At 48.7% G+C, this 13,876-nt stretch overlaps 1 protein-coding gene across 5 annotated transcripts; it reads right to left on the bottom strand.

Moving 5' to 3' along the window:
• Window positions 1-1,166: 1,166 nt before the first annotated feature.
• On the bottom strand, window positions 1,167-7,855 carry LOC112806584 (uncharacterized). Of its 5 annotated transcripts, none has more exons than XM_025848915.2 (3): window positions 7,575-7,855; window positions 4,888-5,014; window positions 1,167-3,322 (listed from the first exon to the last, which is right to left on the bottom strand). In XM_025848915.2, the coding sequence occupies exons 1-3, from the start codon at window positions 7,605-7,607 to the stop codon at window positions 1,929-1,931; spliced, it is 1,554 nt and encodes a 517-aa protein (XP_025704700.1). In that variant the 5' UTR covers window positions 7,608-7,855; the 3' UTR covers window positions 1,167-1,928. The 5 variants fall into 5 exon arrangements, with proteins under 5 accessions (XP_025704700.1, XP_025704701.1, XP_073745098.1 ...); XM_025848916.2 differs by having other exon boundaries at window positions 4,888-5,009; XM_073888997.1 differs by lacking the exon at window positions 7,575-7,855 and adding an exon at window positions 5,462-5,635.
• Between the last annotated feature and the right edge of the window lie 6,021 nt (window positions 7,856-13,876).

Raw genomic sequence — 13,876 nt, 5'->3', positions numbered from 1 at the left:
GAAACACTTTTAAGACTCCAATCCTATAAATTCTAGAAAATGCAAACTCATCTACTATAATGGAAAGGCAATGGATGCCCCGAGGAGAGATTATTAAAGGACAAAAAGTAAATGTGGGGGTGATGAAAAGGTTTATTATCATGATTGATGGCTTCATGGGTTTATGTGAAAGTCAAAATGTCAAATTGCACAATTTAATGATGGACATTGCATGTCATTTGTACCTTACTGAAACTTAAAAAAATATGGTTAAAATTTAAGTCTGGATTCCCTATGCTTCAGAAGATTAAGTTTGGCCACCATACTGATTCCACCATCTTTCTCCTCATCAAAAGGCATTTGCAAAAACAGGTGAGCAATGAAGGTATTCCGAGTTCATTCAACAGGGTTACCAGCTGAGTCAGAGAAGGCCTCTTGGCTGCACTAAGCGTTCTCTCCTGTTTCCGTCCTTCCTTTGCTGCCATGCAAAACCATGGCCTTTGGTGAACAGCCCAGAGGGAACAAGGAATCCACAAAACCTTTAGATTATTGTTTTCTGACAGGCCCTCAGCTGCACAAGATACATCCTTGTGCAGGTCCTGAGAATCTCTCTACCTGCTCATCTTCACAGTCCTAGTGCCTAAACACTGTGCATGCCCTTTTCAAAGAGGCACATTCAACTCGTTCACTGGTCTCCCGCACTCTCTCTTAATATATTCAGGGTTTCTGTACCAGCAATCATTCCCCTGGCCCTTAGAATCTTAAAACCAGTGATGTTACTCTACAGAATTCAGGACATCAAGGCCCCTGGCTCCGCTGCTGGGTCTGGGGAAGAGATTTCCTTCACCAGCACCGAGCACCATGCCATCAGTGTCCCTTGTGAACAAGAGAACAAGACCATGCCGCTCAGAAGCACTGAAGGTTGTCAAAACAACCACCAACGACTGCCCCCTCTTCGGGTCGAAACTCTGACCCCACAAAATATCCTGGCATCCAAGTATAAATTAGGACCACAGAGCCCTACAGTCTTTCCTTAAAGGCTTTGAGCAGCCATGCAAAGTAGGCCCAAACTGGAGAGTTATCTTCTGCCATCATACGGTCCCTTCTGAGGCACACAACTCTGTTCACCCCTTCACGCTCACAAACACAGTTAATTTCAACACACACAGAATCCCTATGATTAATGGTGGCTTAAACAATAAGATCTTTATTGTCATACAGCAAGAGCAACGGGAGGCAGAATGTTCCTGGGTTGGTGATTTGGAGGCTGGGAAATGCCATCACAGAGTCTCATGAGGACAGTAACAATCCTGAAAAATGTCGTCCACCTTTTCAAATCACCGACAGTCCCGCAGGACAAAACTGGGGGAGATGCATGCCCTCTCCTCAGAGAGGAAAAACGGGGAAGGAGTAAGCGCTCAGGCTATTCATTAGTCATCCAGCAATTGCCCTGACACTGGGGCACGGCCCCTGGGCAGGTTCAAAGACTGCAATGCAGCTGCCACATACCCGGGATTTATGTAGATGTCTGACTGTATGAGCTTCAACACAGGCAGATGGCACCTTCATAAGGGATCTCCTCCCGTGTTGTCACATTCATCAATTAAATACCTGCACATTTAAGGTAGTTCTCCCCTTTGAAATTTGTGAAGTCCTATGAGGTAAAGTCCTTCAGATGAAGGCTTTCTCATATTCACTGCATCTGTAAGGCCTTTCACTACCGTGAGTTCTCTGGAGAGCAATGAGGCTAGCCTTTGGTTAGCCATCTCCCACATTCTTCACATTCACAGGCCTTCATCTAAGGAGACACTGTGGTGGTTTAGGAGCTTGGACTCATAGGTAAAGAATATCCCACGTTCCAACACTCATAAAGCCGTTTTCAGTGTGAGTATTTGAATGGGCACTGAAATGGAAGACAGAGGCGAACGTTTCCCAAAGTCACTGTCCTCCTAAACCCTTTCTCCAGTGTGCACTTTTCGGTGCTTAATGAGACTAGAACTGTGGCTAAAGGATTTCCCACATTCGCTGCACTCGTAAGGTCTTTCTCCAGTGTGAATTCTCCTGTGTTTAATGAGACTGGAGTTTTGAGTAAAGGATTTCCCACATTCACTGCACTCATAAGGCCTTGATCCAGTATGTACTCTCTGGTGTTTGAGGAGACTGGAACTGTAAGTAAAGAATTTCCCACATTCGCTGCACTCATAAGGCCTTTCTCCAGTGTGAACTCTCCGATGTTGAAGCAGCGCGGAGCTTTGGCTAAAAGATTTCTCACATTCGCTGCACTTGTAAGGCCTTTCTCCACTATGAACTCTACGGTGTTCGATGAGGCTGGAGTTTTGAGTAAAGGATTTTCCACATTCACTGCACTCATAGGGCCTCGATCCCGAGTGAACTCTCTGGTGTTTTATGAGACTGGAGTGGTAGGTAAAGAATTTCCCACATTCACTGCACTCATAAGGCCTTTCTCCAGTGTGAACACTGCGGTGTTGGAGGAGCGCAGAGCTTTCGCTGAAGGACTTCCCACATTCACTACACTCATACGGCCGTTCCCCAGTGTGAATTCTCCGATGTTTAATGAGGTTAGACTTGTTACTAAACAATTTGCCACATTCGTCACACTCGTGAGGCCTTGCTCCAGTGTGAACTCTCCGGTGCTGAATGAGGCTAGAGCTCTGCCTGAAGGACTTCCCACATTCCCCACACTCATAAGGCTTTTCCCCAGTGTGCACTCTCCAGTGGTCATTGAGGCTGTAGCTTTTGCTAAAAGATTTCCCACATTCACTGCACATGAAGCATCTCTCTCTAGCGAGGTCTCTCTGGTGGTGAACAAGTGTGTGTTTGCAAGTGAAGTCCTTTGCGCCTTCCCAGTTGCGTTGCGCTTTCCTTCCACGAGAGGATGCCCCATACTCCGTCGTCCTGTATGACTTCTCCCTGCTGTGTGTGGCCTGCTGCTGGAAGAATCTCGAGGTGGCCAAGATGTCCCTCTCAACCACCCCACAGGAAAAGGGTTTCCCTGACACACACAATTTGTAGTCCTTCACAAAAGAAGCTCTGGCCATGTTGCCTCTGAAGCATTTCTCTCCAATGTGCTCCTTCTGGTGCTGAAGGTTTGCTTCAAAACACAACTGTTTCTCACATGCCTCAATCTTGTAGAGATTCTGTCCACAAAGTGTTGCCTGGTGCTCGGTGGAGAGCAAAATGTCTCTCAAGTCCTGGCCACACACCTCACGAGAATGGGCCTTCTGGGGAGACACAACTGCCTTGAAAGTCCTGACCTGGGACACGCCTTGTACGGAAACCTTCCGCTCAGGTGCCTCCTCATCCTCCGCACCATGCCTACAACCTGAAAGCAAGAAACGCTGGTGAAGTGCATGCTGCCTCTGGTGGGAGGAGGCAGCTACTCTATGCGCTACAGATGTGTGTCTAAGAACCCCAGGAACCAGTGCTTGGGAGTGTTTGCAGGACCAGGGAGATGGCTCAGGTGGAGGATGGGGCTGCTTAGCAGTAGCAGGCTACAAGGAGCACAGAATGGGAGAGGCCTCATGAGGGGAAGGACGCAAGCACGTGGTGTGACACGGAGAAGAGAAATGGTCTGCAATTCATTCCTCCGCAAACAACTTTCCAAAGGAACTTATCTCCTACGGACACACCTTTTCCCGCGCAGACAGGTGTGACAAGACCCAAGGAAATAGGACTGTAACCTGGCAGGTGGTGTTCAGGGCTGCTTTAAGAACACGGGCACACTTGGGCCGCCTGGGTGGCCCAGACGTTAAGCGTCTGCCTTCGGCTCAGGTCATGATCCCAGGGTCCTGGGATCGAGCCCCGCATCGGGCTCCCTGCTCAGAGGGAAGCCTGCTTCTCCCTCTCCCACTCCCCCTGCTTGTGTTCCTTCTCTCACTGTCTTTCTCTGTCAAATAAATAAAATCTTTAAAAAAAAAAGAAAAAGAACACGGGCACACCTCATGACGTACTATACAGCGGCCAATGTGCAAAGCACTGCAGGTGGAGTGGTGAGAAAAACGAGGGAGATGTGGATCCCAGAAACGTGAGGTTAACCCCAGGCCAGAAGTAAGAGCAGAAGCGACAAGTAACAGAGTTGGCAAATCGGCAGAGTGCCAAGAAAGGGGAAGAGAAGACAGAAATGAAATGTGGCCCCTGGCATCATAATACCAGTCAAACAGAACAGCTTCCGGTCTGATCTGAACACAGCACGGACACCGTCTTCCTCCAGGTACCACTTTGCAGGGCCTGGCTTCCTCTGAGCCGTCGTGTTGTGTGTGGGTCGGTGTACCTACTGTGAACCACCCTGGGCTCTCCAATCCAACCCCACTCCCACAATCAGCAAGTGCATGGCAACTTCACGATACAAGTGCTAAGGAAAACAGAGGACAGATGACTAGCCATCGGTATCCCAGAACGACTCAGCACATGACAGCCCATGGCAAAGAGAACTAAACAGTTCCCGGAGAGGTCTGGAAGAGGGTCTCATGAGAACAGCCCATGGTCCACGGATGTAGTAACTTTGTCACAGACAGCAAGTCCTGGCGCAGGGAGGCACAAGGAAGCCTCAGGAGAGAAAGGAAGCAGACGTGGAGCATGCAGATATCTTGCATCGAGACAAAGTCACCCGGTCAGGGAGAGGGCAGGTAAGGGGCTATCCATTAGGTTCACTGCAAGACTCCTGACCCTGATTCCTTCCCTGCAAGTCAGCAGGAAAGCTGGTGTCGGGGCCGCTCAAGGAAGGAGGGCAGTGCACTGACCTCAGCCTTACCAACCACAGCACCTACCCCGCGAACTGGGGAAGGAAGCAGTGCTCACGGTCCCTGTGTAAAGACAGACTGCTCCTGGGGACAAAGGGAAGGGCAGAGACTAGCTCAGGGCACAGGGGGTGGGGGTGGAGGGTCTTACCCAAGGAGGTTATAAGTGCCAAGTTCTCCAGCATCACATCCTGGTACAGACATCTCTGAGCCTCATCAAGGAGACCCCATTCCTCCCAGGAGAAGTACACGGCCACGTCTTCAAAGGTCACCCTGCCCTGGCAGGATGGGGACAGATGAAACCACAAAAAGCCCCTCTCCCAAGAACCCATACCCCTTTTCCCACCCACATCTACCCTATGCCCATCCTCCCCCTGATCTCCCCAACCGAGAGGAGAAACCAGGCCCCCGTGCCTGGGTGCCATGGCACCACCATGTCTCCTCGTGGCCCACCGATCGCAGGGTCCCGCTGACACAAGAGGAGGCAGGTGGACAAGCATATATATATCGAAGTTGTGGCCCTGGCATAGAGGGATCTTCCTGGCCATCCAGGTTATTCTGCTGAAAACCAGGGCCCTGGCGTCAATCAGGCATACTCCCTCTCCAAGGACACATCGTTCTTGAGACTGGATCCCACAGCCACATGCCTATGGTCACCACACCTCACTGCCCCACACCACAGAAATCTCCCTGGCCTCCCCACGTGTTACTGGTATTTTAACCACCTCCGCTTCACCCCACTGGGGAGGGCGGGAGTCCCATCTTAGGGTTATGGGGATGGCCAAACACAGAACACCTAACACTGGACAGATGAGATGGATGGCACTTCAGTAATCACAGATATTCACAGCCTGGGAGGGGACACCACAGCCCACACAGGCCCACACGGGGGTGGCACTCTGGAAAAAAGTGACAACCAGGAGCTGTAGGATGCACGCTTCACAGGATCGAGAGGGTGAGGTGCCTCCCGGTTCCTGTAAGAGGATGTGTAAGTCCATGGGCTGGTAGGGCGCTGAGACCCGTACAAAGGGAAAAGCAGGAAATGCACCTGTGATGAAAAGGCAGTTTGAGCAGGAGACCTTCCCAACAGCAGAAGAGTGGGAGGGGATCTCACACTCGGGCCGTGAGTTCCCCCGCCTCTCACCAGACAAGGTTCTCCCGCACCTGTGCTGCCCTGGTCCCCTCGGCAATCACGGTCTTCCTCTGTCCCCCGACCCTCATTCAAAGCAAGGCTCCTTGGTGGCCTAGCCCAGGCTCAGTGTCTCTCACAGGTGATCACATCAGCACGGCACACGTGACCTTACTCCTCCAGGATGAAAGTCTTCACAAAACCCTGGTGCAGTTCAGAGTGCAGGAGCACCCCATCACGGGCCTGAGTGTCATCACCTTGCCTTAAGTACTCCCGAACTTCTGGGTCCCTCTCACGTCTACTCTTCCGCTGGAAACCTTGGCCACCTGCCCGAGTATCCTGCCCCCGACGCGCTCGCCCTCTGTGGCCACCCACATCCCTCATCTCTGAAGGCACACCATCACCTACGCATCCGGTCCCGGTCCCCCTTCCTCCCACCACTTTCTGGCCCCATGACCAGCTTTACCCCCATAACCAGAGACTGCTCCTCACACCTGTGACCTACAGCTCACTCAGCTGGGCCCACACAGTAGCCATGATGTGTTTGGATGTCTCCCTTCTGAACCCCTCCCCACATTTCCAGACTTGCGTGTTCGGCGGCTCACTTAATGCATCCAGTCGGTGCTCTCCGGAACATCTCCCAGCAACATCACTCACACTACCGACCTCCTCGTCTCAGTCGATGGAGCTTCCATTCCTACAGCTGCTGAGGACTAAAACCCTAGAGATAGCCCCGAATCCTCCCTTTCACCGTGTCTCAGCCCACATTAGAAAGTCAGTGGTCACTTTTCTAGAACACATATCCAGAATCCAGTGACATCCAAGCCAGCACTCTGGTCCAAGAACCCTCACCTCGGCTATGACGGCGGCCTCCACCCTGGTCTTCCCGCCTCCTCCCTCAGCCCGTATCTCTACTTCACGCCACAGCAGGGTGGATCCCGTCGGGACCCTGGTAACATCACGTAGCTGCTCATACCCAAGCCTGCCATTACCACCAGAAGACACACCCGACTTCTCAGGCAGCCATTCCAGTCCTCACTGCCGTCTCTCTGCTCTTCGCTCCCAGCCGCAAGAAAAGAGAACGGTGGTTTCCCGAACGGTGCCAGCTGAGTGTTGACTCAGGCACGTGCACACCCTGCTACGGGTTCCCGGAATAACCGTGCACACACCGGTTGCCAGAAACGGAAACCGCTTCAGGGAACGCTTGGCTCGGGCTTGGGGTTTCTCCTCGGTCTCCAGACCCAACACTTGGGAAATGGCACTTAAGAGTCCCAGGACACAACAACGCAGAAGACAAGCGGGTGGGGGTCAGGTCGGGGCCAGTGCGGGACCGGGCCACCCCCCACTCGTTCGTGGTGGTGCCGTAAGCGCTTCTGCAGCGGCGGGAAATGGGGCGAGTCCGGCCCAGCCTTGGGCCCACAAGACCACGGCGGCTTCCACGGACTCAAAGCTCCCGGGTCCTCGCCCGGCCCTGAAGACTGTGACTCGGCTGGCTGGCCGTTCAAGCTCCGTGCCTCAGGGCTCAGGATCGTCCCTCAGGACGTGCCCCGCAGCTGGAGCCCGCTCCCGCGCGCCAGCGCGCCGGCGCTCGCACTCCGGGGCCCGCACTCCGGGGCCTGGGCCGCAGGGCCGCGAGCCGGCGCCCCGCGCTCGGCCTTCGGGGTCTGGGTGGGGGGACGGCGGGGAGGGCCCGGGGGACGAGCGCTTACCTGAGCCCGGGCCCTGGGCGCGGCCGCCGCCATCGGACTCGGTGGGCGGAGCGGACACCCGGCCGGTGGTGTCTTTCCCGGCTTCGGCCCGGGGCAGCCCAGGCAGCGTCACCGAATCCCAGACCCGCCACCGTGGAGCGGGTCAGCTCTCCTCTCGCCCCTTCTAGGTCGTGTCAAGTCAGTATGGTTGCAGAATCCTTTTACTTGGTAAGCAACAGCAAGAGCCGCTATCCCGGCGGCTTTGAGGAGGCAGCCGGAAGTCCCGCCTGCGCGGGCCGGCCCCAGGCGGAAGAACCTCTTTTGAAGCTCTCATTGGAGAGCGATGCTGCCGCTCGACTCGGCATTCTGGGTAACGTAGTCCCCACAGTTCCAAGGCCCGGAGTTAGGGACTGCCTGCCGGGAAGGTCCAAGGTCCCGTGGGAATGGGGTAGGGAAAAGACCGATTCAGTGAGATTCGCTTCCTCTTTGAGGTAATGTAATCATATTTTTGCGCAGTGCTCTCTGCAGCTGATCACCCAAGTGTTTGGAGAAATTTCAGACCCAGCGAAGCTCAGCATACTCCCGGAGGCTAAGAATAATGTTCTGGATGCTCCCAAAGGCTACAAACCAAATAAACACATCATTCCCTAGAGTCTTTCAGACACTGATGTGTCCATGTCTAGTGGAAGCTAATAATTAGTGTCAGTTAGTGTCTCATCTTGGTCCCATTGATGACTGTGTCACCCCTCAACAATAGGCAGGTAGGCAGAGGGCACTTAAGCTCTGGACCTCCCATGCATGGCCACAACACCCCCTCTTTCCAGGCAATGCTTCTAGGGTTCCCCAGATCGCCTTTCCCAGACACCACCATCCATGGGGTGGCTATGAGGGCCCTGGGTCATAAGTTCACACTCCCTCTCCATGTGCACATCACTCTTTCTGCCACACCTCTCACAACTGCACTCCCACAGCCACAGCCCCTTCCTGTCCTACATCATGGTCATCTCCTCGGCCTCTCTGTTACTCAGCATACGTTGCCCAGAAAATGCTTGCCAGATTAAAACAGGATCAAGTAGTATCCTAGACTCTGATTTCCCCACTGACAGAGGCAGCCTTGAGTCCTACTATGAAGTCCTCCCTCCCTGTTCCTTGCTTCAACATTATTACCAAGCATCAAATCAGATTTCAGGTACCAGTGGCTCTGCTGCGGTTGTACTGCACTTGTTACCTCACCAGCCTTCCGAGTCCATGGATGGAGCAGAGTGGTAGAGGAGGGGGAACCTGGGCCTGGAGTTCCCTATCCCGGCCTGCAGTCAATCACCTCGATCCTTACTCAGCCTTTCGGAGCCTCTGATCCCATGGAGAAAACCTGGAGGAGAATGGGGGATGTCGGGCGCTAACATCATTCCCAGGCAGGGAAATGCTCCTCTCCTGGGCTTTCATTGGAGCAACTCAGCGGTCTTCAGAGCAGCATTTTCTGGGTAATTACTGCAGGGGCCTCCTGCAAGGGATGTCCTTAGTGTCACGTGGGGGAGAAGAGGTCTTGGGCACCATGAGGGGCGCTGGAAATTGTAGAGATTTCAAGGCGGAGGGCTGGGGTCTTTGTGCCTTCTTAGAAGGGCCACAGGCATACTGCAGGGGAATCATGTCCACAACTCATTACTTTTGTGTGTAGAAATATAAGGGAGGAAAATGTTTTCCGCTACCCATCCTAAGTTCTCTCCTCAGGCTTTTATAACAAAAGATATTAACAAGAGAAAAACGTAAATTTATTAGCATGTATATCTCATATGTACACGACAGAGAGTCTGGGTTGAATAACTCAAAGACAGGGGTTTGTATTCAGTCTTCTATATCATCTTCAGCAACGGAACAGTACAATATTAGGGAAGTAGCAAGACAAGGGAAAAGTACCCAAGTCTCTAGGAGCGGCATATTGTGGGAAGGCAAACATGGGAAACTAATGTTAGATAAAGGATAGTTAGTAAATTGTGTTATGTAAATTGCTATGGTGCTGTCGCCAGGCTGATAGGGTCTAAGTTTGTCTTTGGTGATTGACTTTAGTCCTAGTAAATTTCTGTCCAGCTTTTAGGCAAATAGGCGGAGAGTAGAGTGTTTTTCTTGTTTTTGCTGCTTCTTAACTGCCTTTAGTTCAAAATAATTCTGTGTTGAGTGATAATGTGGAGTTATGAAGGACATCTAGTTTCACTGATGGAATCAGATCTTCACAAAGGACCAAATAAATGATGAAGAGAATGGCAGATACCCCTAGGGATCCTGAAAAAAAGCAAAAACAAAGCAGAGGGAAGACACTAGAATTTAGGGCAACTTTAAACAGGGCAACCCCAGAAGGGCTCTAAGAGAAGGGAATACTGGAGTGAGTCTAGAATGAAGTGAGGGAGGGAGCCATGGGGACAACAAATGAATAAAATGCTTAAATCTTGACAGTGATTAGCACTACAAGAGAACACAGGGCCTCTTGACCACTTACATCCAAAAGGACACATCACTTCTGCAATTATCATAGCCGAACAATTTAATGGACTCACTTTCCAAAATTAAGTAATTACCTTAAACAGGAAAATAGATTGTTATATATTTGTTTTGTGTAATTTCAAATCTAACTGTTCATGACTAAGCGAAGTTGTTGCTCCAGCCCTTGGCACTCAGTGCACAAATACCCAGTTAGCCTGAAATCAGACTGCACCTGTGTATAGTAGCTAGCATAGAACACGGGTAATGATATGTAGAGTTCTTGGAAATCCATGCCTATTCCCAGAACCCCACTTGAATAGTCCACACCCAAATTATAACCACCCTTAAGAATCAGAGCCCCAGGGCGCCTGGGTGGCTCAGATGGTTAAGCATCTGCCTTCGGCTCAGGTCATGATCCCAGGGTCCTGGGATCGAGTCCCGCATCGGGCTCCCTGCTCCTTGGGAGCCTGCTTCTCCCTCTGCTTTGCTCTCTCTCTCTCTCTCTGTCTCTCATGAATAAATAAATAAAAATCTTAAAAAAAAAGAATCAGAGCCCCATATGCACCTGGCAAGAGTCAGATCCTCCTGAGTGCATATGCACTCAATATCAATTGGAGTGTGTACTTTCACATTGCAATAGAGCTTTTTCAGTTATACTTTACTCTGACTCATTCTTGAATTCATTCTAGTGGGAAAATCAATAACCTGGCACCAGGTGGTGATTGAGGTCTCAGGGCCCGAGAACTCCCCTAGTTTCCAGTATGACACCCAGGAAGGGAGATTGTTAATATTCCCATTCTATACTTAAGAAAATAGACAGCAAGGGCAGTAAGGAGACTTGCTTCAGGTCACAGCCTTGGAGAAGGGCCCAGGTGGAATGCACATTGAGGTCTCTGGTCTCTGCAGCTCTGCTTTTCTCTGCAGGTCCCTCCATGCAGATGACACAAGGTTAGTGGGATTCTGAGAACCTACACTTCATACTTCCACACTGTATCCCATTGGATTCCTGAAGTGGGAACCTCCCCATATAATCTCTGGCCTGGATTCAGTACTTTAGGTTGGGAGTGACCCTCCAGGGCCCCCAGACTCAACATCAGGGAGGGAAAAAGATGAAGTGTCCAGGAAAAACCCTCTATACTGAAGCACTACATACATGTGGGTGGAGGTGGAGGTCTAGTTGAAGAGGGCCTGGGAAACCATCCACTCATCTGTGCTTATCTATCAGTGCCACTGTTGCCATAGGAGCTTGTGGTCAGAGAGAGTCATGAGAGGTGACAACGCCTCAGCAGAATCCAACCCAGGTCCTACAAAAGGATAGAAATTGGTTTCTTTCTCCTTACTCCCCTTCCCTGCTTACTCTCAAAGAGCAGCCTCTTTGGGTCACAATACAAAAGGAGATGGGATAACTCAAAAATGTTGTCCCAGGGGCGCCCGGGTGGCTCAGTCATTAAGCATCTGCCTTTGGCTCAGGTCATGATCCCAGGGTCCTGGGATCGAGCCCCGCGTTGGGCTCCCTGCTCCACGGGAAGTCTGCTTCTCCCTCTCCCACTCCCCCTGCTTGTGTTCCCTCTCTAGCTGTGTCTCTCTCTGTCAAATAAATAAATAAAATCTTTTTAAAAAAATTTTGTCCCAAACAGCCAGAAGGATGGATTTGCTATGGGCTGAGATTTTAAGACTGTGTGTAGAGGAGATTTGGAAGAACTATCAGGACTTAAAAATAGATATATTTCATTTTAGATATCTGTTAGACCATGAGGTAGAATTTCAATACAACTAAGAAATAGGGAGAAGATGTGGAAACAAATTTTAAAACTCTATTTAGATTAGATATGTTTTATTTTATTTTTTCTCCTTTTTTTCTTTTGTCTTTTAATTTATTTTTCTATTTTTCTTTTTTTTTCTTCCCCACCCCTTTTCCTTCTTTTCACCCTTTTCCCCAAAAGCTTACAATACTCAGTATTACCAGGGGGTTTCCCATTCAAGTCCTACCAGGATGGTCCTAAAACAGGATGGGCCCTGCTTAGCTTCCAAGACCAGATGAAATGGGACAAATTCAGGGCAATATGACCTTAGATTAGGTCTATTTTCAATAATAGCAGAAACAAACTGCAGTCTTTCATGGTAAGTGATGTGATTTGAAAATATAAGTATTATATTTAATGAAATTCTAATAAAAATGCTAAAATTTCTAAAGGTCATCTGCTAATTGCAGAAATACAAAAATTTCAAAAAATAAAACTAAGTACAATGAAGAAAACTTGCCCCCTGATTGTAAACTCTATTAACCACAGGTTATTAGGGAGCCCAAGAACAAGCCATGTTTAGGAGTAGATGTCAGATAATTTCTAGGAATTGATATATGATAAAAGTCAGTTGTTAATTAGTTGGGAAATGATTTTTTTAAATAAGGGTATTAAAATATTTGGAGATTTCACTGAAAACATTAAGGGGAAATTTCAGCTCCCATCTTAGAACTTAATATAAAGTAAAAACATTTTTAGGGGCACTGGGTGGCACAGTTGGTAAAGCGTCTGACTCTTCGTTTTGGCTCCAGGTAGTGAGATCAAGCCCCTTGTCAGGCTCCATACTCAGTGCAGAGTCAGCTTGAGAATCTCTCTCCCTCTCTCCCTGCCCCTCCCATTCACGCTCTCTCTCTCTCAAATAAATAAATCTTTTTTAAAAGATTTTATTTATTTATTTGACAGAGAGACACACAGTGAGAGAGGAATACAAGCAGGAGGAGTGGGAGAGGGAGAAGCAGGCTTCCCAAGGAGCAGGGAGCCTGACGCAGGGCTCAATCCCAGGACCCTGGGATCATGACCAGAGCCGAAGGCAGACACTTAATAACTGAGCCACCCAGGCGCCCCTCAAATAAATAAATCTTTAAAAAACATTTTTAGCTCTCATCTTAGAGGTAGTAAATAAGAGTTCAAACATGAAGAAAGGCAAGTCTCTAATATAAATATAGTAGAGTAGATTTTTACAACCTTGGACTGGATAATTCATCATTAAGTGTGACTAGGAAGGCTAAATTTTACTTGGCATACTCAAATCCATAAAAATTTACTTAAAGGTGGAATATAACACAATATAACAAAAAAATTAAAAATAAAAATGTAAAAAAATTTATGTGTGAGTATGTAATGGACTGTGCCAATCTCAATGCTGTCACTAATCACATTGGTTAAAGAACAAATAAGACAGGCAATGTATGTGAATGGTAATTATTAGAGGAAAAATAATGATAAACACATGTAAAATTTCTCAGAAATGATCAAAACACTAATTAGATTTACAATAACATTGTATGTTTCAAATACAACATATATTCATTTACTGAAATTCGTTTTTGGGGCGGTGGGGGAGCAAAGCGAAGTTTGTTGAGTAATAGTACAAAGCTCCCAAAGAGGGAGGGGACCTAGAAGGGTTGCCCTACTGAAATTTTATTAAAGGTTAATTTCCTCTGAAAGAAATTGTGCATAAACATTCTTGTCTAAAAAAAGAAACAATAATTCACCATTTATAACCTACAATTTGCAGTACTAAAAGTGGCCAGAAATTTTAAAGACGTTTGAAAACAGTCAGAGAATGGAATACATAAGTATGTATATGCTACAATTACATAATCTTGTGTTATTGTCCTTTTAAAACTCAGTAACATTTTAAGGAACTGTTTTTCCAGGATATTAAATTTAGAAATATTTGAAACAAAGCACTGGGGGTTTCTTGCTCTTGTATTTCAGTTATTTTCAGTATATTATACATAATAAATAACCAAAATAAAGAAAGAGACTCTCTCTTTTGATAAATAACCATAGGGACAGAATTGCAAATGTGGCAGAACATAT

Source organism: Callorhinus ursinus, unplaced genomic scaffold (genome assembly GCF_003265705.2).
Source record: "Callorhinus ursinus isolate GAN/ISIS: 27379988/994484 unplaced genomic scaffold, GSC_fseal_2.0 scaffold100, whole genome shotgun sequence".
Classification (NCBI taxonomy): domain Eukaryota; kingdom Metazoa; phylum Chordata; class Mammalia; order Carnivora; family Otariidae; genus Callorhinus; species Callorhinus ursinus.
Note: the sequence above shows the minus strand (reverse complement) of the source record. Positions and strands in the feature narration are given on the sequence as shown.

Bases quoted from the DNA above. Each gene is read 5' to 3' on its own strand.
- LOC112806584 (XM_025848914.2), bottom strand. From the start codon at position 5,284: ATGGCCAGGAAGATCCCTCTATGCCAGGGCCACAACTTCGATATATAT. The intron at 3,323-4,887 runs GTAAGACCCTCC...TCTTGCTTTCAG, and splicing joins GGCACTTATAACCTCCTTGG to GTTGTAGGCATGGTGCGGAG.